Source organism: Centruroides vittatus, unplaced genomic scaffold, assembly GCF_030686945.1.
Source record: "Centruroides vittatus isolate TY-2023 unplaced genomic scaffold, ASM3068694v2 contig_1450, whole genome shotgun sequence".
Classification (NCBI taxonomy): Eukaryota; Metazoa; Arthropoda; class Arachnida; order Scorpiones; family Buthidae; genus Centruroides; species Centruroides vittatus.
Window position 1 is genome coordinate 287,505 of NW_027120902.1, and position 26,383 is coordinate 313,887.

The window sequence follows — 26,383 nt, forward strand, 5'->3', positions numbered from 1 at the left end:
AGGGCCAAATGAGAAAGAGACCTCTCGCATTTTGTCCCCTTCTGATACAAGTTTACATATGCAAACCACTCTCTTGTCTCGATTTACTAAAATCTTTCACTTCGTCGCTCCCTTATTGATTTATATGAATTTTATCGAAATTTTATATATATATATATATATATATCTAGCAAATAATTCGATATTCACATCACCCCATTTTATCGGTGGTTTATTTGTCGATGGTGTTCTCTGTCGAGAAGTGGTGTAAACTGGCGCAGCTGGTCTAGTCATGTTGACATGTTCCTGCACTCAATAAGTTGTCAACTTCAACTGAACATTGGAATTCTTTTTCCTCTACCCCTCTCCTATCTATCGCACGTTTACGGCTGACCTCGGACAAATTTACATAAATATGAGATTTTGTAACGGTTGGATAAATTATTAAAACGAAAAAAAAAAATAGAACAAACAAGAAATTGTTTATTTGCCATTTATATGTCATTTCATTTACAGTTTTCATATTATAAACGTCTGATTTATTGCAATCGAGATGAGGCGATGATATATTACACACGCTTCTCCATACTCTTGTATTGTTTATTATAAATTGTGTTCGTTTGTCTGTTCCCTTTTTGTTACTTAAAGTAGATAAATAAATAAAAAAAATTACTTTTTTAAGTACTAAAAAAAGGTAAAATATTATCTTCTTGTCACCCTTTAAGTAAAAAACAAAAAAAAAAACATATTTTTTGCCAGTAGATTCTCAAAAGCTCTTCTTGTCTCTTTGTCGGTTTGTACAATTTACAATTAAATTATCTACCAGTATATTTTTATATCACTATCTACAGTAAAATCTAATACACTTCTCCATACTTTATCACTTACAATTAAATTATATATTATCGATTATTTTCTGAATTCATAATTTATCTTATAATTAAACTTTAAAGTATATTTGCATACATCAAATTTTTTGTAGCGTGAATTTTAAATTGTTCTATTTTTAAACTTTATATTTGACCAATTTCAACAATAAACCAATTAAAATTATGTTTTTATTTTCAATTTCTATAATGTTTTTCCCTTCTGTTGTTATGGGAATCCTTCTTTAAGTGCTGTGCTTTTTTTTATTTAAGATTAAAAAATGCTTTGCTAATGTTTTCTGTTTGGTTGCTGTGTATGCATTTTTGTTAAAACTATTTATTTAATGGGAATTTCAGACCCTTTGTTTATTTTTTAATGCTGAGTTGTTAATTATTTGAAGCGGAAAAAAAATCGAAACTGCAAAAAATTGGAATTATTAACGTTTAAAAATTCAAATTATTTTGTTTAAAATTGATTAATTTTTAAATAAATATCGTAGATGACTTCCTTGTTTATTCGAAACTCTTCATTCATCCTGTTTTTGTTATCTGATTTCTGTGTTAAATTCGAGAAGCGTAAGCCCAGATACGACTCTTTATTGAGCCTTTGCGTGAGTCGTTAAGGATAAATAAATAAGTGAAAAACAATGAAAAATCTATATTTAATGTCAAAAATGCAGTCTAACTTTCTGCTATTATTAAAATAAAGGCATTAAGCTCACGCGGGTATAATCTTTTGTGAATTAAACTTGTTTAAATATTTCTCTCCACGATAAGCTTTTTTTTATTGTTATATTGGATAGAATAATGAAGACGTTTAAGCCCATTTTAATGATGATGTTGCTATGATAGACGTTAAATGAGCATGCGTGAACATCATCATAATTTTGCAAACCATTGTTGCAGCAAAAATAAATTATGATTTCTGATTTCCGTTAAGTTCCGCTCTGTTGAAAGATTTAATTAGTTAGTTGATTAACACGTTGTTGCTGGGATGGAAAAATGGAATTACGTGCTGGAAATACCGGATTTTATTCAAGATTCTTAAAACTTTAAAGTTTTACTTCCGAGAATATATTTTTATAATTTTTTTAACAAATTAGAGATGAATGAACCGCAGTTATGCTAGATGGAAGCGAAGAAGGAAGAGACAGAGCATCTATTCTCAGTTACGAACACCATTAATTAAGACAAATGCCTTCCGAAAAGCCTAAGAAGAGGGGAAATGGAAGCAGGAGCCATCAACATAACGAAAAGCGAGATTTTCTTTTTTAAAATCTTATTATCAAAATGTATATATTTCATTTATTAACAGCTCCAAGATTGATTTCTGGTAGGATCATTGGGTAAGCTTGCCTTGTCATTAAAAGAAACGCTTCATTATGCATCGAAGCTCTTCTTCAATATGGCTTCTCCTTAATGGCTCTGGCTATATTATCCATTAGTAATATCAAGAGAGTATATCGATGAAAGTGGAGAATATTAAGAGATAAGATGCTCGTTTTGTCATGATAACATTTTCCATCTCGCACAATACGCCGATCTAGTTCGAAATATTGCTCGGAGACGAACTTTTAAAACGCATTTTCTTTATAAATATGTTGGTACAGTACGTAACTGCACTTTATTTAAATTTTCTAAGACGAGACACTGATAGAAACTTACTTTAATTTTTTTCCCCTCCCTTGCATGTATTATAAATTGAATCGTGTTTAAGAATGTGGCTGGCTTCAGGTTATGAGCTTCGATTTTATGTAAGATTTTTCCCTTCCTGAGCCATTAAACATTTATAATATCTTAAGTTATTTATCTAATATATTATTCTTTCTTCATATTTAAGCTTCTTTTACATTCTTAATTTAAAATTAACGTACTTATTTACCTTTATTTTTAAATACAGTATATATATTTCTCTCCCCGTATAGGAAGACGCAATGAGATTGAAACGAAGCATCCGGACTTCTCACGAAGACAGATTTCTCTTACAAAAGTAAGTATGAAAAATGCTTGTAGAATTTGGCATATAATGCGCATCTGTAGGCTTTATTAAGCAGGATTTATATTGATAAGAGGGATGTGGAGTCAAGGGTGAACAAATCTAATATGTAGTTTCCGAAGCTATAATAATACCCCCTCAACCTCTTTCAGTGGCCGGAATCTATTTCCGCTTCCGAGAATTTCAAACACAATAGAGGTGAATGAGATAGCCAGATGATGTCCCACGATTCGGTTAATTTCCACTAAACGCTGCTTCGCGTGTTGATTCGACCAAGTTGAAAGACATCATCCTCAGTTCAATATCCTCTTGCGGGATAAAAGGGAGAAATGCATCTTGTCGGTCGATTTGTCAAAGGACGAGTTTCTATGCTTCTTTGTGGCATGGAAAGAGGGCATTTTTTTTCCTCTAGGTTTCTTTTATGTCTTTAGTAGCGACTCTCTTGTATTGAGTAGACGATCTTGTGCGGGTCTCTTCCGAAAATCTATCACATTTATTTAATGGATTTACGTGCTGCAATATTTCAATTTAATCTTTAAGAGCTTTCTAGCATTGTTATGTTCCTCTTTATAATTCCAAACGTCTAATTCGAGATCTAGACTCATTTATACTTATTCGAGTTGGAATTCATCACTCATCTAGGGGTAGGAGGGCCTCTCTCTCGGGGTGGCGAAACTTTAAATCTGCTGTTTACCACCCACTGACCTTAAACTTAGAAACAGATGCTGCACAAGTTATTATATACATCTGTTAAGAAATACTGTTTTAAATAAAGGGTATGGCTTCGGCCGAAGAAAAATATAAATTGAGGGATTTTTATAATATATTAAGGTTTAATTAATAAAATTCACACGTTTATACAATTAGAATTAATAGAAAAATATATAAATGGAAAAAAATCTATACTTCATTACTGTAATGTGTGTCGCTATTACATTCCTTCGTTTGTATAAGTTATAACGGCTCATAACTTTATGTGAGACAAAATAAACTTAATCTTTATAGATATTTGTTTTGTGTGTTTCTTCGTTTTTTATGTTCTTGTAACTTTTATTTCTCCTGCAGCCAACTAAACCAACAGAACGAAGATAAAGTCAGCAGTTTAAGGACTCGATCTGGCTATAGAGTCTCTCCCAGTGGAATCAGGTGAAATTTTCTAAATATTAATCTTAATCCGAAAATGTCTATTACGATAATAATTTAGATAAAAAATAGAAAAAAGGGGATTTCTCTGAAGGGAAAAAAAAGTTCTTTTCTTGTGTTTAAGTAAAGAACTACTCAATTAAATTGCTTTCATTTCTCTCCTTTCTGATTGTAGCTTTTTAGTAGCAACAATATCTTCTTCGGTAATTTAATTAAACGGCTTTCTCTCGTTAGATTTCGTGATAGTAAAAAAATAGGAGCCAACTTAGTTTACGTAAAAGCAGAATGAATTACGAGTTTCGCTATACTCGTGTTTTTAATGCAAGATCACGACTTTCTTTAAATCCCCATAAACCAGTATGGAGGAGATGGCCTAATTAAACCTAACAGCTTCGTCGTATTGCCCAGTCAAAAATTTTTCAAAAAAATTACGGGGGAGTAGAATAAAAAATTCTTCTTTTTATACACTCTTTCCCCCACGTAAACGAACTTTGTAAATTTAAAATACTGTATGTAGGTTACACCGCTCTACAAGCAAGCATGGGTTTACAGAAGTTTCAAATTTTTCATCCGGTTTTCTAGCCTCATTTTACACTGTATCGTTTTACACTTAAAGTAGAAATTAATTAAAAAGTGGTTTATCTGCTGTCTAAGAGATTTGTTAATTTTTTTTCCTTTGTTATCTTAAGGGGCTGTTTTGATAATTAGGAGCCATTCTCTTTAATTAAATTATAGTTGTCGACATGTACAGTACTTAATCTGGAAATAGGGATTAGTATTTCGTTACAGAGAAATCTTACACTCTGAATAAAGAAAATCTAAATAAAATATGAAGCTTGTAGAGTGATGTAAGATGCGAATGCGATGTTCATATTTGGCATTTGTCTGTTGTAATTAGGCTTAGCGAGGGAGTAATCCCCTCCAGGTCGTTAAGAGTTTAATTAAAACTGGAGCGTTAATGAAGCTTGCTTCCGGAGTCTTAATTACCTCCTTCGTTTTCGACTCGTATTAAAACTTTTACAATCTTTATTTATTCCCAACTACTTTTTTAATATCTTACAGAATACAACAGGGATGGCATTTCTTCCAGAATCACAATCAACAGTCGAGCCCGTCACCCACAAAAACATCCCAATGTGGCTACAATCCAAATTTAGCATCGCCCTTGGAAGATATGAGCGATCAGGCCATGTCTTTGTCATCTCCAGAAGATATATCCAAGAACGGAACTACTGAAGACGATAGCTTATCCGATCTGGAATATACAGAAACTAGTCCTTTGCTAACTGGAAGGAACTTGAAGAAAAGTTTAGAAGAGGAGGACGACTTCGAAGATTTAAGCGAAGATTATAACAATAATAACAACAATCATTGCAACGCTAGCAGCCCCGAAGTTGATCCCGAAGACATCGATAGTGAAGATTCTTTGTTCTCCGATTCCTCAGATATGTCAGATCAAGCCGGAAAGGATTGCTACGTTCTGGAGAATACTTACAATAATAATAACTTTTTGGAAAATAATACTAGGGACCAATTATACATCGGAGACGAGAAGCAATACGCTGACACACAGTTGGATAGGAGGAGTTCGGATGAGAAAGCGAATCCCACTTTGGTCTTCTGCAATCCCTCGTCAGAGTCTCCGAAACTGACGGAAGGCCTCCAGAAAGGTAATAATCTTCCGGATGTGTTGCCCCTCGACGCTACAAAGTCTCCGAGTTCGGGTAGTGGGCCAGATACTAACGATGTTAGTCCCATGAGTGATATTAGTTGTTCTTCGGATTTAGACGTGAACATAGCTTCCAACCAAGCATTCAACAATTTCTCGATACCTCTGAGCAAGCATAATGATATTCAGTGCCTCGTTCAGGACACTGTTCAGCAAGAAAAGATAAACATTCGAGAATTTAATTCCGAACAGTTTTCGACTTCTTTCGAGGAATCGAAAATTTTGAACACTGTGGAATCTCTGCCGCGTAACATGACCAAAGAATATCAGCATCAGTTAAGGAACCGTAGCGGATGGAATCACGGAGAAGATTGGCAAAAATCGCAGAACGTACACGAAACGGAGGAAAAATCTATCACACCGAATAAAGTAGAAAATACTCAGGATAATAGGGAACAAGAATTTACAGAACGGTGTGAACAGCGGGCGGAGGATTTATTAAAAATCCTACAGGATTCACCCGCTAACATGGTTCGTTGCCCCGAAAGGATCAACGATTCTCAGAGGAATGGACTTCCTGTAGATTTATTAACCGGGACTTTAGATGCCAACGGAGCTTGTGTGCCTCCTCCCTATTTTGGTGACGAAAATCATAACTGTGACGTCATCACTTCCTCCTTAACACCCGAAGATAATAACGCTGTCGAATTAACGCCTAAAATTCGAGTGGAACAGAAATCTTCCCGATCAGTTGGGAGATTTTGATGTGTATAACATTGAGACGGCCATGCCTACAATAGACTGGGTAGCCATGGAGGCTCATCTGACTCGAGCTGCTAAAGAAGACGACTGGCTGAAAAGAGTAAGTGTCTATGTAATTTCACGTCCTTGAATTTCCCAATTAAAGAAGATAATAGACTCTATCTATAATTAGTCATAAAGTAGAACACAAAAAATAAATACCTCGTTTCATTATCTAATCTCTATTAAAATATTTTCTGCGCGAATAATGCCCAAAAAATTATTAATAAATAGAGTGTAAAAGTTAATATTTATTCATTAAAAAATTATTTCTAGTCATTTCGATGGGTTTTCTAAATAAAAATGACTAATATTATGCAGGAAATTACTTAGAAATTTTTAGATAATTAAAATAATAATGCGGTAGAACTAATAGTTCTCTTTACGTTGGGATATTTAAAAAAAATAAAATAAAAATTTATAATTAAACTAAAGAGAAAAATATCGATGCATAGAATAAAAAGTAAAATCCACATTAAAAATATCTTCTTAACATTATAAAAGTGTTAAAATAATGATTTTCCTCGTAATAATAGCTAGTGAGACGTTAATAGAATTTTGTTTCCTCATTAATGAATTAGTTAATTACTTTCGTTTTATTATCCTCTCTTTACTAAAGAATTGCCTGGCGAGTGTAGAAGCGAGAAAGTTTTAAACCCACTTCATAAATAAATAAATAAAAATTATAGCCGAAATTTTAGCGGAAATGACGTCAGTAGAATACATGGGGGAGGATGAGGATAGGGATTAAGAGTTTCGTCTCCCGCTCACGTTTCTTTTTAATGGGATCGTAGATTAAAGATTGAACAATGTTGTCGCAGTAAAAAGAAATCATTTACATTGTTATTTCCCCAATTTTTGACAACTATATAGAAGTAACATAGCACTACGCAACCTAAGCTGAGAGCGTGACTCCTGTTAAGGCATTCATTTAGTAATTTAGTTTCTGGAAAGGCGGTCGTGATGTCATATCCGATTGTTACCCCGCTTCCTGACTTTCCGATACGTTTTCGGTTTACCCTATTGGGGAAAAGAATTGTTTAATCACTTTTGTTTATCCAAGCGATTCGCATTTGTAAAAACAACTGAGTCAAATATAAACACGGTCGATGTCTTATCGAATTATAATGAGTAAAACTTCTTTCTAAGCAGTTACGCCTCTACTCTCCTCTTTCTCAGGAGGGATGAAGTGTGTCGAAAGGAAAGCGTTTCCTGTTTGGTCTTTCGATCGAAATTACATATGTAGTTTATATACACTTAGTTACATAGATGATATTTGTGAGGTGAGTTGTACTTTTACTGTTTAAACCCTTAAATCTTCGTCATGTTACGCTGATAACGTTTAGTCGTTGTGTACTGTAAGTTCACATAATATGGCCGAACTAAAGGAAAAATCGTTTTATATCTGACTTGTATTTTTTTACAAGTAACTTTTTATCTTTGGAGTATTAAAAGCAAAGTGTTACGTTTTTAAAACGTTATTTATCACTACATTTTTTGAAGTGATAAAACAATCTTTTCTTATTTTATTTTTTACTACATTAAAAGTTTAGTCGTTGCACGTTTTTTGGTAACTGATGAACAGCATTTTTCTATACAAAAAATGTAGTTAACCTTCTTTCGGATCGCAATCTTTCAATTATTTTTCGATTATTAAACTTACTACAAAAACACGAACAGCTTCAGACGGCAAAAAAAGTGCGCGTAGATATTTAGTAAATATATTAAATGTATGAAATATAATTTAACGAATTTTAATTTATTTACATCATTAAAATTTTTCAACAGCTGTATTTTTAGTGCGACGATAAAACCATTCGAAAAGTGATGACTAACAGATGACATGGGCGATCGTGTGCGCTAGTAAACATAATTGCTCCACTTAAACTTTGCCCCTCTAAATCTAACCAATATCATTTATTTAATTACGTTACTGTCTCATCCTTTAAACGTACTTATTTCGAGGCTTTTATACACCAAACACCATCCGAAATTTATTTTATAAATATTAAATTTTAAGAATATTCTAGTTTAGTATACACACACGTATTGCAACATTCCGGATACTTGAATACATTTTCTTTTTAATTTGATGTTAGATATAATATTTATAAGTATATTTTTTAAATATATATTTAAGTTTCTTTTCTTCTTAATTTACTTCTATTTTATTATCCACTCATTGAAGGGAGAAAGGATGGTTTTTCGGGACAAGTTCCTTTGAAAATTTTATCAGCAATTTGGCCTCTTTGCTAAATATTTTACTCGTCGAACCCACTACCATTCTAACAAACTACTAGAAAAGAAATGCAGGTGAATCGTCGAGCAGATGAAAGATGCTTCCGTCTGCTTAAGAGAAGCCAAATCCAATTTTTGTATTAAATCTTATGTCACATGTCGGATCTTCAAGAAGTCTTACGTAGTTGATTTTAATATTTTATTTTATTATATATAAAAAAGAGAGAGCGAGGAGGAGGGGGAAGAGGAGAAGGGGAAAATTGAAAATTCTTTTAATCTTTAATTTATTCTTATAAATTTCTTTTTATTCGCAACTTGACATTAATTTTGTACAGTCAAACAGAAGAAAAATAGAAAGGTTGCAGTTGTTCTTTCGTTACTACTCGAAACATAAAGGAATTTTTGTGTTTAGAGTACTCCAAAAATAGATTGTTCTTTTTGATGAAAGTAAAAGATTATGTTCTAATGTTTTAGAAAATAAATATATCGATTTTTATTATTTCAAATGCCAAAAATATGATATTTTTTTGCATCGAAAGTAGAATAAATTATTTGTTTTTAGTGCTCTAAAAACTCTGCTTTTGATGCTCCAATAATAGCGACGTCTTAAGTGCTCCAAAAAGCAATAAAAAAAATAATATTTTGGTGTTCTAAAATACAAAAAAAAGTTATAAAAAATTAAAAGGACGCTTTTAATATGCAGAAAACATGTTTTTTTTAATATTTTAAAAATAAAAAGTTGTTAGAGCAATCGAATAATTCTTTTTTATTTCAAATAGCAAAAACAAGATTAGTATTGTTTATTGTACCAAAAAAAACTTGTTTGCTTAGTTTTAGTGCTTCAGTAGCAAAAGTCTGTTTCTTATTGTTTCTTGAAAACAATAATGCAGTAATTTTATTGCTCCAAACTATCGAAATTTTAGTGCTCAAAATAAAGAGCCGAAGTTTTATTGCTTTTAAAACGAAAACAAAAATACAAAGACAATGCGCTGTACTGAGTTAAAAGCAATATATTCTTCAAGCTCCTAAAAAAAAGTATAATTTTAATATTTAAAAAAATATTTTGCTTCTAATGCTTTGAAGTAATAAAGACGTTTTACCTCATTTTTTTCACCTTTTCTCTTTAACTAAGGATTCCTCATCGCGCTAGTTCTATTTATAACCATTAAGCAGAACAGAAATCTGCGCAGAGAAAAAATATCCGCCACATAAAATAAAACTGTATTTTGCAGCAAATAGCATGGAGATGAATTATTTAAGGGGATGAATTCTTATGCAAAGAATCAATTCAAGTCCTACTTATCTAATCAAACGAGCATGTAAGGCGTTATAATGCTCGATGCATCAAATCTGTTCAGGTATTGAGTAAAATCAGGCAATTCTTATTCTTGTTCAAAAATCTCTTCTTCTTACCGAGTCGGATAACTGGGGATTACCTCTGTGGATCGGTAACCGAGCATTTATTACTGGTGCAAACGTGTTAGGCGGGCATGGCTACCAACGATGTAAAGAGTTTACTCGACATCTTTCCCATCGATAGTATATATAAAATAAATCAAAGAGCTCTTTTTTTATGATAAAAAATGAAATCTAGTAAAGTTTTTATCATTTGTCTATCGCATTTTTCATCGTGTTTGCTTAGCATCGATACTGTCTGACGTTGTTTTACTGTTACGCTGCATTACACCTAACAAAAAATTTATTACGAGGCTTTTAGTGACAAACGATCAGTCTCAATATTTACTTATTTATCTATTTTTCTTTTACATGCTCACTTATTTAAAATCACAGACAATATGGTGTTTGTCCAGAAAATCAATTTTCATTAAATCAGCCTCTATATGTATCGATTCTTTGGTTAGAATCAAGGAAACATAGCGCATGCTTTACTCAATGTAAACAGGACACGTAAACATTCTTCCTCTCTTTTCTTTCCTTTTTTTAAAGCTTACTGTCGACACCTTAGGTCATAAAACTTTTTTCTAAATGGACTATCTCTAATCAGCCGTCGTAAAGTAGACGTGTATAAACTTTAACGCTTCATACATCTGCCCTTTTTTTTCTGTATTCAAACATTATCATTCTTCACTTTGAATAATGCATTCGAGTTACTCTATGACGCTCGAAAAATCACTTAAATTATCTTTTAATTGCGTACGTAGGACAAAATTTATCAGTTGAACTTTAGTAAATAGATAATTTTTGCTATTTTCTTCTCCCCTTTTTTTGCTGCATAAGCTTCCCTCGACAAGGAAATCATTTCATCTTGACGAATTTCTTTCTACCGGTTTGTGGTTCCTTCGGGCGATCTTTTTGGATGTAGATTTAATCGATTCAGTCCAGTTGTCTCTTAACTTTATTTATTTCCTAATTTCTGACGGCGTCGCCTTTCATCCATTGCTTCTTACTTTCGTCGTCCTTTTATGAAAAAGTCCTCCAGGGAACTTTAAAGGCAGCTCGCTGACGTGAGAAGAATTTCACTTCCTCAACTATTCTACTAAATTTCCCGATAGACGAGAATGAAATGTGACTATACTCTTTACTAATATAAGGTTTGAATATATATATTAATCACCTTCCTCTTGTGCTTCTACTTCTTAAACAGTATTGAAGTATAGTTTATACGAATTAATGCCTCTACGATTTTGTAATGATCGAGTAGCAGTAAATCGAGGTCAAATATGATAAACGTACAGTACATCCCGGACGTTGCTTCTACGTCTACATGAGCAGTTAGTCGAACGATCGCGTAACATATTATTGTTTGAACATGGCTAAGTTCAAGAGTATTTTAAGCATGATAAAACATCAAGGTTGTAATTCTTTGTATAGCGCGATGATTGGCGGAATTTTAAGGTGGATTTTTAAAAATACACCCTTAAACTTTTTGTACGAACGCCTTTAACTAAAACATTTATATATTTTTCTTTCTTGTTTATGTCTAGAGGAGGAATGATCGCGAGGAAATTCGCAGAAAGCTAGCGATGGATTCAGATAGCGAAGATTACTATCTTGGAGAAAGAGTTACGAGAAAACCGAGTCTTACTACTAGACTTCAGAGTGGGATGAACTTGCAGATTTGTTTTATGAACGAGACTGCCAGCGATCAGGAAAGCCAAGGTAGCGATCAGGATGGTGATAATTCGACCGGAACGGATAAAGAAGAGACAAAATGTCTTTTGCAAGATACAACAGCAACAGATACTCAAATTACTTCCGAAGATGAAACAGAACATCAGAAGGTGAGACAAATTTTAATTTATTAGCTCGACTGTAAACGACTTTTTCCCCCTCGTATTTTCTCTTTAAAAATGCTGATTTAGGTGTACGGTTTTATATAAATAATTATCTTTCATCGGATGTTTAAAAATTGATCCTTGCTGACTTAATCTGAGAATATCCCTTTCCTGATTACAAAAGAATATATTTTAAGAATTTATTTCAGAAAGATAAATCCTCTTGAAACTATCTTAGCAAAAAAACAGAAAAAAACAATTTCATTTTCTGCTAGTGTACTGTAGTAAATCTCCAATCCTCAGAGAATAAAGTGAAGAAGAATAATGTACAATGCATAACTTTTCGTAAGGAAAAATCCAGTAACAGCGATGTGTTTCGAATATAAAAAAAGTCAAAACATAAAGTTAATTTACAACAATTCCATTATAAAAAATGAGATCAATTTCAAACTCTTAAGATTTGCAGGGATTGGAGGAATTTTCAGAGAAATGATAAATTAAAAAATTAGTAAAGATAAAAGGATACAATGCACGCTTTTAAAAAAAATTAGTGAGATTAAAGCATCAGTTGCAAGCCTGATTGGAAAAAATTAATTCAAAAATTTCTTTAAAAAAATATCAGACATACCGCAGTGTTTTCTTCAAAGAAATGTATTGATTCATCGACTGTTAACTCTGCAGCAATCTTTCATTCCTTTTTCATTTGACGTAATCAATTTTTTATTTATTATTCGTTCTTTTTATCCAATAAAGTTTCTTCTTACTAGGCTTCATCTGTCACAACTCCTCTGGTACCATCGAACAACAACCTGAACAATAACAACAATGAGGCACCTACAGAGAACCTCCCTTCTCTCAATACTAAGCGCCAACGTCCTTCGTTCTTCTTCAACCGCCAGAGAAGTTGGAGATTAGGTCATCTGCGTTCCTCTCACACCAGAAGAAGGAAGAAAAGAAAGAGATTGAAGAAGATTTCTTTACTCGCCATGCTCGCCTGCAAGCGGAGGCTAGAATGGCTCTCGCTCAAGCAAAAGAAATGGCTAGGATGCAAATGGAAGTAGAGAGACAGAGAAAAAAGAAATCTCCCATTGCTGAGATAGTAAGATAAATTATCCTATAGGATTTCTTTTTTTATCAAAATACACTTCTCGTGTTAAAACTGTTTCTTTTTTAGGTTGGTCTTCCGTTTCCTAATGGAAAACATAGGCTAAGTAGACATATCTTAACCGATATGAACGTTGCACAGTTACAAGTCATTGTCAATGATTTACATTCCCAAATAGAAGGTATAAATTTAGAACATTTATCATTGCTTAGCCGAGGTTGCGAGAGAATTTCGGTAAGGCGAATTTAATATTGAAATTGTGTATATATATTTTTTAAATATAGGTTTAAACGAAGAACTAGTGCGTCTGTTATTAGAGAGAGACGATCTTCACATGGAGCAGGACTCCATGCTAGTGGATATAGAAGATCTTACTCGCTACCTGTAAGTACCTTTTTGAGAGAACTAACCCTTTAACGATTCCCCCTCTTTAAAACGAAAGCTTACAAAATATCTACTGGAACAAAGGTGGTGGGTATAGGTTCGAATTAAGTCTCGAGCACAATTGATTTCGTCCATTTTATTTTCCAGGTGAAAAAGTGAACTTTACTGAACATCATTTTCCATCTTTCAGCGGAGCCAAGGATGAGGCAATGAGGAACCAACAGAATAGTCTGAAGAAACCAAAGAGCACCAAAAAGTAGCGGGGATATAAAACCTTTACTTAAATTCCGTTGGTTGATCGAATTGAAGATGGCTGACGGGAGCACAATCGACATCGCCATCATCCGGACACGAGCCAAATGCTTGACCTTAGAAAATTTAGCCTCCAGTATTGATGTGATTCTAGTTCCGTGTGACTGGAAGTATGTCTGACAAACTGTTCCTCCTTTTTTCAAATCAGACAAATTGCAGAGAAGGACATAGGAATTTTTTTTTCGTTTTGTTTTTTGCTTTTAGCTACTGAGGAGGTCTATACTCTATCAAGTGTGCACGAACCAAAAAATAAAAAATAAAAAATAAAAAAAATATATCCAGAGCACCTGTACTATCTGCCAAGAAAAGGCATCGTGACATATATAGACATTCACGTCATTTTTCGTACGTAGCCTATATATGTTTTTTCGTTTTCGTCAAACTTAGAGAAGAGAAAAACAATGTGGGTTTTTTATGTTGATGTAAAATTATCTACCAAGGAACTGTTTGTGTAATCACAATGTGTACGTGTTACTCGAAGACTTAACGTGCTTCCTAAGGGCACAACGAATTTCGTTACAGGAGGAATACCCCCTTTAGATTTTAATTGACGCTTGAAGATTTTTCTAGTCTACGCCTCCGAAAGGACTTTAGTCAAAAGGTACCAAAATGGAGGAGGCAATACTCAGCTTTCTTTTAATTTTGTGCCAATATCTAGTCTGCAACATCTGTCACCTGACTAGCGAACAGTCTTCGTTGTTGCCTTCGATTAATATATTAGAAAGGGTATAAACGTGTCATATTTATTTCATCAGTTGAGAAGATGGAGAGCAAAAATTTAATTATATAAATTAAGCTACTCCAACATTATTAAAAAAAATGTGATTGATAACTGTTTTTCCATAAAGGTTACAACGAAGACTTCGCTAAAACTGTGCCAGAAAGTCAGAACTTCTACTTAAGAAAAAAAAGAAAAAGAAAAAAAGAAGAATTCAAGATATTTAACCCGTTTTGTTAATAAAAGTTGTATTTACATTTTTTCAATATTTCTTGCACAGAGAATGTGTATTCGTATGTGTGTTTACGAGCATGTATGAGTGTATGTACGTTTGTAAATATATACTCACCTAAACCCTGATAATTCTTGTGATTTTTTGTAAAATTTATTTCATCTGGTTCTGTCATTAGATACCAATGTTTTCTCTCAAGTACTTTTATCAGAGATGTCAGTAAAAATGCTTTTAAAAATATATTTATCGATCAAACTCGAGCATTCCCTCTACAAACGGAAAACACTTGATATATATTCAATACAAAAGAATAAATCTTAAATACTAAAAAACAGGGAAAAGGAAATTCCGAAAATTGAAACTTTTACCGAATTAATTTTCGTGACAAAATTCGATAAATACTTTCACTTAAAGCGTCTATCAAACGATACAGAAGTACTTTTTTTCCCCTTACTTTCCCTTTTCACAACTAATATCGACTGATATTCCAGTTTCATTTCAGAATATTCTTTTCTATATTTATTTTTGAAAAAATAGTATGAAAAATTCTCAATATTAACGCTTCTTTTAGTATTAAAACTGTAAGGAATTTTTAAAAATGGAGATGTACTCTTTTTTTTATTGATCAATAACGTGTATGGAATTTGGAACACGTGACAATGACTGAAGGAAAGCAAAAGAGCAAAGGAATAGAAAATTGTTCTGGAAAGAAAGACAGAAATTTTTCACTAGTCTTACAGGGGGAAAAATAAATAAATAAATTTTATTAAAATCAAAAATTATCAAAATTACAAAAAACTATTAGCATAATTATAAAATTTTAATACATGAGAATGTGGTAATGGTACAACATGTGTTTTATGCATTTAAGAAAAATCAATTAAGAGCAGTCATTTCTTCCCTACAAAATGCTATTTTCTGATTTTAAAAGTTTTTAAACTAATTGTTTTTGTTTGTATTTTTTTATATTTCTTTTATATTGTCTACTCTGTCCTTGGTTACGCTCGAACGATAGCCATAAATAATGCCTGTAACCAGAAAATAATTTTAAAATCTCGAGTTAAAATTAAGAAAAAAATATATATATATATGTGTGTGTATATGAGAATTTTATAACTATTTAATCGAAGAGAAATTTTTAATTATAATAATTATAAATTAATATGATCAATGCTGATGTTGACTGACTTTTTAATTGCTTTTCTTGCATTTAAAGAGTGTTGTAACCTTCCATTCATTCTTCTGTTTTTTCTTCTTCCTCTTTTCTCTTTTTGCTTCGGGCACGAACCGATATTGTTCCAAAAGTAATTAAGAGATAAAGGATCTCAATCGATCAGAAGTTCAAGTAACTATTGCATTTTATGAAGAATTGACGATCGTTAATGGTGTTTTGCTTTAATTTTTTTTAATAGCTTGCAATTTTTTTTTCTCCTCCTCCCCCCTCCCATTTTTACTCTCTCTAAAGTGGCTATTTGAATAATATACAAAATTATAATTTCTAATATACCTTATAATAATATTTAATTGCATTTTTAGTAAATTTTAAGTAGGAAATTTCTAGCGATTATTTTATTTTCTGTTTGCTCTTAAATATTTATCAAGTAAAAATTACTTTAATGATTACAGTTTTAATGTTGTTATCCGCTTCTATTTTAGTGAAAGCAGTGTTTAAAATTTAAAAAAATAGCAATTATTTACGATATTTTCATAAAATTATCATATTTAATTAGAAGGAACGGAGATAAAATTGAAACATTATAGCGGTCTTTAATGCCCCGTTCTTAAGAGGTTATGCTTCATAACTCCTCTAAACATTGTTTAAAATCATAATTATGGGCTTCAACAGAAGATTATAGAAAAGGGTATTTTTTTTATGAGAAAAGTTGTAAATGTACTTGAGATATTTAAAGTAGTGGACTCATCAAACGTCATCAATGTAAAAAACACAACTCTATGAACGTTTAGCATTCCACTCGTATCATTCTTTTGTCCTTAATGCTCGACAATTTGTCCAAACCTCGTGTTTTGGACGGCTTTTGTACCAGTAAATTGGTACAAGGCGACGAGTTTTTATTTAGATCAATGAACGGTTACACCATGCGAAGAAAATGTGATGTGACAAATGGTGCAATTTCGCTTCTCCTTGATAGCATAACTGCAACCTGGTCTTGAATACCTAAACTCTAGTTTTCTTTCTTTTTATAGCGACTTTGTATGCGAATCTACTAGCATTATTTAAAAGCACGTTTCTGTTCCAAAATATTTTAATTAATTGTATTTAATTGGAGGCATTCTAGAAATGAGTCATTAGTCGTTGGTATGCAAAGTCATTTAACTAAACTCCAATATCTTTCTCGACTCACTATCATTTGTAAAGTACATTTTCAATCTTTACTCCTTAATAAAAATTTTTTTTAAAATTAATAATAATAATTTTTAAGAGGATAGAAATAATTTAAATGTTTGAAATATTCTTATGTAAACAACAAACGTGAGATATGCCCTAGTAATATTAAGTTATTAGAGCGCTTAAAAGTGCCAAATTTTTAAATTATGAAGTGTGTAGAGTGAATTTTTAGTTAAAATATAAAGAAATTTATATATATCGATAAAATTATAAAAAATTTCATAATTATCATCAGATATAACCATATACAATATTAAAATATAACATAACATCAATCATATTACCATTAGACATGTACATTTTGGCATTTAGACTTTATATATTATGTAATACATATTATCTGACTCTCATACAACTATATTTGATCTGTTAGTGCACTTTTATGATTATTAAACTATTAATAAACCATTTTTATAATTGAGACGAAGTGCAGTATGCCCACAATATAACGAATCAATCATTCTTCTTACGAAGAAAAAAGAAATTTCTAATCAATAAATGATAATGACTTGACGTGTTTGTAACAAACTTTTTGCTAAATTGATCCATTTTCTTGTCACATGACACATTTATCAATTTAAAACTAAGAAATCTTTAGAAAACACTTGATATTATTGGAGAAATAAAAAAAATCGATGCTTTTAGATATTGAGCTGCCATCAAAAGAAAGAAGAAGAAAAAAAAAAGTATTATTGAAATGGAAGGAAGATTTAATTTAACAAAATGTTTTAAATTCAGAAAAGAAAATATAAATTGTTATTTTTCTACAAACATGAACATCAAACAATTGTTTTTGGTTCATTACCAGAAATATCTTTATTAAAATTCAAGATTATAAATATAAAATTATTATTATTCTTTCAATAAAATCTGGAAATTAGAGAAGTAAAGTCTAGAAATGTCTCTTTATTTTAATATACAAAATATCTGGAAAATAACATTTCAAAATCCTAATTATAGATATTAAACCGAGCGAATTGACTTTATAAGATGTTAACGAATGATTCATTTTTTTTTTATTACTACACATTTATAAGAATTATAATAACAATCAGTACTAGAGAAATGTATTAAGATTAGTCTCAATCTATACAAAATCAAATTTTCTTACTGCTTAATAGCTTAGTTTTATTATTAAATTACCGAAAGAATAGATTTATAAATCATTAAAACGACTAAAATATGAATTTTATGGGAGTTATTTTTGTTAATCTTCACCTATCTTTAACTCTCTTTAAAACCTATTTTTGTACAGTTAAATCTGTAGAAAAGCGTTGAAAATAGTTACTTGATTTTTAGATTTGGAATTATTAAAAAGATTTTCAGAAATAAATCTTGATCTTTTCCTTAATAGTCTGGTTGAATTCTTGATAATTTACTTAAATCCTTAAAAACAAAAGTACATAAATAATTGCAATTTCTTGACATTTTAGAAAAATGTCGTGATTTAAGCTGAATTAGAAGTTAATGAATTGAAAACTTAGATGATAAAGTTAAAAAATGCAGCACTCCTTACATTATATCACATTAAGAGAATAAATAATTTTTAAAAAAATCTTAAAGAATTCTTTATGAAATCGCTATATAAATCCGTAAATTAATATAAAAAGACCGCATTCCGAAATTAAATAATAATGTAGAAAGACGTATAAACGCTTCGATACACGTAACACGATTGAATATAAGTAATTTAACTGCAGAAAATGGAGGGAAAAAAAATTGCTCAAATTTCAAAATAATCGACAAACTTTTAGACAAAAATCAAAGTACCCTTTATATCTGAACATAGATCAGCAATGCTATCAATCTTTTGATAAGAAGTTACAAATGCCTGCACATTTATCGAAGATCAAACAGATAAGATAAATCAAAACAGAAATTGTCACCTAATTCATATAACACAGATTTATAAGGATCATAGATCTTTAATAAAATCAACGATCCCATTCCGATTCACTGAGTTTAGAAGGATTCGATCCAAATCTACAATAGAGAACATCAATTAAAATTGTTTGACTATCTCATCCACTCCATTTTTGAATTTTATGTTCGAAGGATTCGCAGTTGTAAACCCAATAATTTACATACCACTAAACACTATACAATGGTGTTAACATCATTTAGGAGTTACGCTTAATTTCATCTCCTCCGACTAATTTTTACAGTTTTTTTAAAATTATAATTTGTTTCTTAGGCTAATTTTTCCGTAATTTATTATTTAAATATTGTTTTAAAGCTATCAATTAACAATTCTTATCATTAAAATAAATAATTTTTTCTACAGACAATGGGAAAAAATAACGTGTTTAAGTCTTAGTAAATGCAATATTCTAAGGACGACGATCGGAATTAATTTACTTCTAATAACGGCAGATGCAGTTATATAAATAATAAACTGAAAATAATGGATCCAAAAGATTTTTTTCTTTAAATTTCAACTGATGAAATTCAATTTATCTGCATTTAATTAGTGCTAGAGCTTAACGATTTGAATCGATCGATAGAACGTTTGATGTTAATTTTAGATACAAATGTCTCTCTCCAAGTTTAACTTGTGTCGATTGTATAATGATTATAATCAGTTAGCGGATATTTATATAAAGTATCTGCCATATTAATCATCCAATTTCTGTAAATCGATACATCAAATCGATTGGAAGAAAACCTGTCGATCGGTTAAAGGATCGAACACAATAAAATTCAGTTTAAATATACTAATAAATGTGATTAAATTTAATTATTTAGATAATTATTTAAAGGCTATTACTACAGTTTTAATGAACATAACGAACACAATTAAAATTGTTTTATCGTACAGTATAGGGTTGATTCGGTTGTCTGTCCATAACTCTGTAAAGTGGATCAAATTTATAAAATTTTTTAGCAGATAAACAGCAAAAAAAAGCTCAATTAAATTTGCAGAATTTCGTTAAACAAAGAAATCAAATTACAAATGGACAGTAGCAAAATGTTTAACGTAATCGCCGAATGTTAATTACAATAAACTGATCAATATCGGTTTGATATAGTTCATTATAGTGAAACATATTGTAAATTAACCGTACGTGACCGTGTATTGTTACACAAGGAACAAACACATGTTATCTATTACGTTTACATAGGCTATGGTGTTATATTGTATGCCAAGAATTGCCCACTCACTACAATTAGATGATGTCTAGAGCACAACTATACACAACTATACCTGACCTTACTGTGTTAGTAAAGGGATTACCATGAAGATCATCAGGTTATGTAACAGAATAAATAAAAGACGATCCGGTAACAGCGATCATCTTTAATGGATTTCAATAACCAAGTTATATTCTGTAAGACAAATGACAAATTATGTGATTATAGGATCAGTTACACTAGATTAATTAGAGTATCGTGAATGAAGCATCCAAACACACCATTGAAAAGCCAATTAGTAGATTCGAGAGATTTAAGCAATTACATTTAAGTGAAGAGTTATTTATTTAAGTAATTTTTTCGTAATTAATTGTTTAACACATTCTAGAAGATAAATTTACAATTTATTAATAAATAATTTGTAAATAAATATGCTTAGTTTGTAAACTTTCTAGCCAAATTTTCAACGTGTTTAATGATTAATCGTATGCATAAGTTATAAGCTTTAACAGATCATAATTCATTTTTACACCAATTAAAACTAATTTTTCTATACAAAATTACAATTATTGATTTTTCATTTCGTAAAAAAATATATAATATTAAAAAAAGTAAAAATTAATTCGAAAGTTTTAAAGCAATAAAGTATTTTTAATGGTTATCCATTTATGAAATTAATTCGCGAAACTTTATATATCTTCAGTTTAAACGAAAAAAAAGGTTAAAAAATTCTCTTTAACAAATTTTCTAACATTTTCAAAATTAAATCGGCCAATTTTTAATATTAAAAAGTTTTTTCTTCCTTAATTAATCTCCAGAAGAACTTAATTAATTCTAGAATATCAATATAAACCGTTACATGTATGCTTACGTCTATGTACTAATTCAATTGAACATGGATAAATTTATCGTAATCTAAGTTCAATTAAATTAGTTACGTACATGTACAGTACATTTAAATAATTAAGTTATCCACGTTTAAGTGATGAAAAATGATAAATTAGGCTTTAATATTTTGATTTTTTTTATAAAAAATGTGATTTACTGTAAAAGTTGGTATAAATTATTATAAAATATATAAAAAATATAGAAATTTCACTCCATTTTTTATTATTTTATTTTAAGAAGTGTGAGTGACAAAATACGACATTTGTCAATTGTTATGAGTGACACACATATTTCTCCCCTTCTTGTTTAACGAAATTATGTAATATTTTCACTCGTACGTAGAGAAAACAGCATTTATATATATATATATATATTATATATATATATATATAAAGAGAGAGAGAATGTTATGGTTATTATTATTATATTTAATAAATAATAAATAGTTATACTGACGAGTGATGTATAAAAATGGGAAAGTTGATGCATAGCCTTCAATTTTCGTTTTTTATTGTCTAACATTTCTCGAAAATATTTTTACTCTTGACATTTTATAGAATGTTTGTGATGGGATTTCACTGCTTTATTAGAATGAATGGGGCACAGTTGAGACTCTTTCTTTTCCTTCTCTAAGCAAGCATGTGCTACTTTACATCTAGTTGTAAATCACTTCTTGTATCGTATTTAGTTTTTATCAAAAATCGTATCGAGTTTAAAACATTTCATTCTTATATTTAATTGCTAAACTTTTTTCTACAAACATCTAAAACTGATTTCTCTTTGTTTACGTTACGATTTAATTCAGTTTAAAAATGATCTCATACCTCGTTACGCGATAAATTTCTGTTACGAAACTTCATGATAATTCGGTATTATCTGTTATATTATGTAGATTATTCGGAATTTTTGCTGTTTAAATGCATTAAATGAGAAAATTGATGCGGAATAATTAACAAATTGCTGAATATACATAACAAAATTACTCGGGCCATCAGCATAGATGTACTCACCTACAAGTACACAATATTGATTAATATTTGCTCCAATGGTTTTTCCACTTTTGCGAATAGTTCGATAGGACCAGACACGCTGCTGATATTTGTTATTACCAATTTCGACTTTCTCGCTTGTCACAATAAATTCATTTTACATCAACTCACTTTTGAATATTAATTTTAATTTTTCTTCTTTTTATTTTGAATTAAATTGGCTTCGAACCAGATTTTAAAGCAATTATTTTTACTTAATGGTCAATTTAAAGTAGTTTATTATCCCTAATATTCCTTTTTTCCGAGAGAGAAATGAAGCATTTGCACAGTTCCTACATTTCTTTGTCATATCAGATGATTCATCAGAAAATTAGATTTGTATCGCTCTTTATCAGTTACAAAATCAAATTAGATTTGTGTAAGAAAGGAAAAACTAAATGTTCCTTAAAATTGCCTTTATAATCCTTAAACTTATTTTAATTTTAACTACGATTTACTTCGGATTTTTTTTTTCTTTGTATTTAATGAGCTAAATTAGGTTATTGTCTTATTGTTTCATTCAAATTATTCTCCCAAAGTAAATCTAATTTTTAAACGATTTTATCCTTAAAAAATAAGCAAATTTACTTCTCCGTGATAACAAAAATGGAAATATTTATAAGAGTCTGGTTTCATAAGGAAGAAGCATCAACCTGACTTATCTAGAGCCTATAATCAGACTTATTCCTTATAAATTTATCAAAAAATTAGAGCTATATCATATATTATCGATGACAGAATTAGATTTACAAAATTTTTATAGCTCATTAAAAACAAAATTTTTATTAAATTTCCCAAAATTTTATATTAATTTCGCACGCAATAAACATAAAAATACCATCACTTAGCATTACATCTATCTAAAATTTAATTACTTTTCGAAGTTTATAAGTGGAAAAAGATTCTTTATGATAAAGTCACGAAATTTATTACAATATCTGCTACTCTTGACAGTTTTGCAAACATCTATTATTGTGGAATTAGTTTTTCCCTGTTAATAATATCAAAAGTTGACACAAGAACAATGAAACGTGCGATAGTATAGCGACACGTTGTCACATCTTTCAGCTTTCTATATTACTACTTTTAATGCGTTACGCGAATATTTATAATCGAAAATAATTATTTAAATTTTAAATTGACGTACTCGGTCCAAGAAATGATAACTTACATCTGTTAATATTCTATTTTTCTTTTATTTTTTTCCAGTCATTTACCTTATGAAATTCGGCAATGGAAAAGTTACATAAGCTTCGTTTTTTGTGTTACACGCTCCGTTACATTTCATTGTACGGTGCAGCCATCTGTGATATAGTAACATAACTATTTCACGAATTTTGGCGACTAAATATGAAGATTTCATAGAATTTAACACTGTTTTTATTAAGTTAAAAGTGTTATAAATGTGTTAGATGCAAGTTTACGCGCTTATAGGATAGTAGCATTAAAGGAAAAAAAATTGTTTTCATTTCTATTAAAGTAGTAAATATACCTTATGGAAGCTTTGAAAAATTGTATTTTAACGCTTTCTTTCCCCTGCAATATTTTCCAAATTGTTCTCTTTTATTATATTCTCAAATGTAGCGAAAATCTTTTACGGTCTCAAATTTTCTTCTTAAATATTAAAATTTTATATATTTTTAGGTTGGATATCATCAACAAAATGTGTTTTATAGCGTAAAAGTTGATGCAATAAGATAAGAATTTTCTTTGAATAAAACAATACTGGATATTTTTATGCCTAATCTTTCGTATATTTTACATAACATTCATGAATAATTCGAGATATTGAAAAAATCTCAACAGGAAAATAACTGGTGGAAAGTAACCATTAAACTATAACGAATTTCGTTAATAATGTTAAATTTATCGATTTAAATTTCATTTCCTCCCGTTTTATATATATTTAACATTGTAGGAAGGTTTTCTTGTTAAGAATTTCTTAAAAATGGTGCTGGGATTATTAAATTTAACACCTTTTCACTAATGGATAGTTCGAGTTTACAATACAGTAATTCTTTTTTAAAGTATTGAAGATAAACCCCAATTAGCATTAGGTTTAATATTATAATAATTTTTCAATATCGAATAACCAGCTTCATTAAATTACACCTATGTTTTCAGCGTCAAACCATCGCGATTAACACGTCATCGCGTCCTGTTGCACCCACTTTACTTACGTACCACGCAAGTTTAATGATCTTTCTTTCATTTTTATTTTTAAAAAAATTTCTAAATTAGCCATTTGTTTTAAACGAAGCCAAAAATCACTTAAATTATCAGTATATTGTGGAGTATATGACGCGTAGGCGATGCGACGCGATTAAGAGTAGCGACGACGCGAACATCGCGACGTCGCAACTCTGCTCGGGTCGATGTACGAATAACACATTATTAAATTAAACTAAAATATTATAAGATAATAAAATTAAAACTTTTAAATAAATATATTAAGCTAAAAGTAAGCTAAACTATATTAAATTATCTAAATTCAATAATAATTCCTTTGAAGTATGCAGGATTATATAATCAGTAATATATTATAGAACCGTTTATATTAATAAAATTTCTAAAACTAATTTAAGAAATTAATTTATTAATTTAATTACCAAATACTAATTAAATATTTAATATTTTATTAATAGAATATGAGTTAGAATAAGAAAAAAATAAGTAAATAAAAATGTTATTATTATTGTATTTCCAAAAACTTCTGTGAAAAAATTAGATTTGGAATGTTCCAATTGTTTTGATTTACAATATTTAAAAAAAATAATATCGAGTTTTTCCAATATGTAATAGAATTTCGTAAACAATGTTGGATTGTTCAGGCTTTTCAAAACTATTTGATGTTGTCTTGAATTTAGTCACACGTGTCCAAATCTCTAGGGATTAACCGTACTTTACCAATATAAATTACTTTTCTTTTTCTCTTAAATTGAAATTAAAGATTCAATTTTTCTATATCCTGTTCGATGCTTCACTGATTTGTAATGCATAAAAAATTTATTGAATGACATTATAAAAGTAAATGAAAAAAATAATAATTTATAAATAATTTTGTTTGTATTGTTTAGAAAAAAAAATAACATAAAATAAGTTTTTATTTAAATATTTTGTTGTTTCATTTTAATAAATAAGTAAACAAATTTGTGTTAGAATATCATCATCATCCTGATCATTGTCATATCCTCATCCTTCTAATTTTCCTCTTCAACCTCATCCTCATCCTCGTCATTATAATCATCATTCCCTTCCGATGTACAACAGATAACAGAGTAAAGAAAAGAACAAACTGTAATAAGAATAGTCCTCATCAGTTTGTATTTTCCCATTTAATTAATATAAAAATAAAAATTAAGTTTTAAAAATACAAAATAATAATAATAATTTTATAAATATAAAAACATTTTACAAACATTTTTCATAATTTAAAACTATTCGAATCAATAATGATTCTACTTATGATACGGTATAATTAATTTCATCCCTTAAAATTATATTTCATAATATTTTGATATAAATAATTGTTATTATTTATTTAGTTTTCATTTATTATTAACATCATAAAATTTATTCTTATTCTTAATCATAATTAAGATTTTGATAAATAGGATAAGAGAATAACTCAATTATTCTATTGCCAATTGTGTTCAATATATTATATACAGTTTTAAATATGTTACACATTGATTTGTGGATATTATAAATTAAATTTTATATATTTAAATATATATTTTTTATTAAAACGTATTCTTAGAATTAATTATAATTTATTCTGTACTGAAAATTCCATTGTCTACTAACAACAATTACCTTTTGAGAGTGGCTAAGAAATTCCTACTCCTTTCTGTTACTTATCAAAGAATATTAACTTTTGTACTTTCTTATCTCTTACATTCTGTGAACTTTGTCATTCTAATCGTTAAAAATGCATGAATAAATGTGACTAACCGAAAACATAAGCACTTTTCCCCTTCCAAAAATAAAAAATAAAAAAACTACTGAAAATTCCATAGAATAATTCTGTTTATAGCGTAAAAATCTTATCAGAATTTTGTCTTTGATCATTTAAATCAAGTAGGAAAATACAACTGTATTTGCATATAATTTACCTTAAAATCTTTTTTCTACATTTATGGAAATCCATTTGAAAATTCTCTCTTTACTGTAACACTTTGTACTATACTTTTAAGTTTACACAATAAATTATAGTAGATCGCATTTATATAAACTTATATTCTTTACT

At 29.7% G+C, this 26,383-nt stretch overlaps 1 protein-coding gene across 1 annotated transcript in view; it reads left to right on the forward strand.

Moving 5' to 3' along the window:
- LOC136968346 (uncharacterized) overlaps positions 1-14,810 on the forward strand; it is an 80,739-nt gene extending 65,929 nt beyond the window's left edge. The window contains 10 exon segments of the mRNA XM_067262349.1: positions 2,771-2,835; positions 3,907-3,987; positions 5,047-6,383; positions 6,385-6,515; positions 11,638-11,934; positions 12,696-12,842; positions 12,845-13,027; positions 13,103-13,214; positions 13,318-13,417; positions 13,608-14,810. Of these exon segments, the coding sequence (XP_067118450.1) occupies positions 2,771-2,835; positions 3,907-3,987; positions 5,047-6,383; positions 6,385-6,515; positions 11,638-11,934; positions 12,696-12,842; positions 12,845-13,027; positions 13,103-13,214; positions 13,318-13,417; positions 13,608-13,677 (2,523 nt within the window). The 3' untranslated portion in view covers positions 13,678-14,810.
- Positions 14,811-26,383: the final 11,573 nt, after the last annotated feature.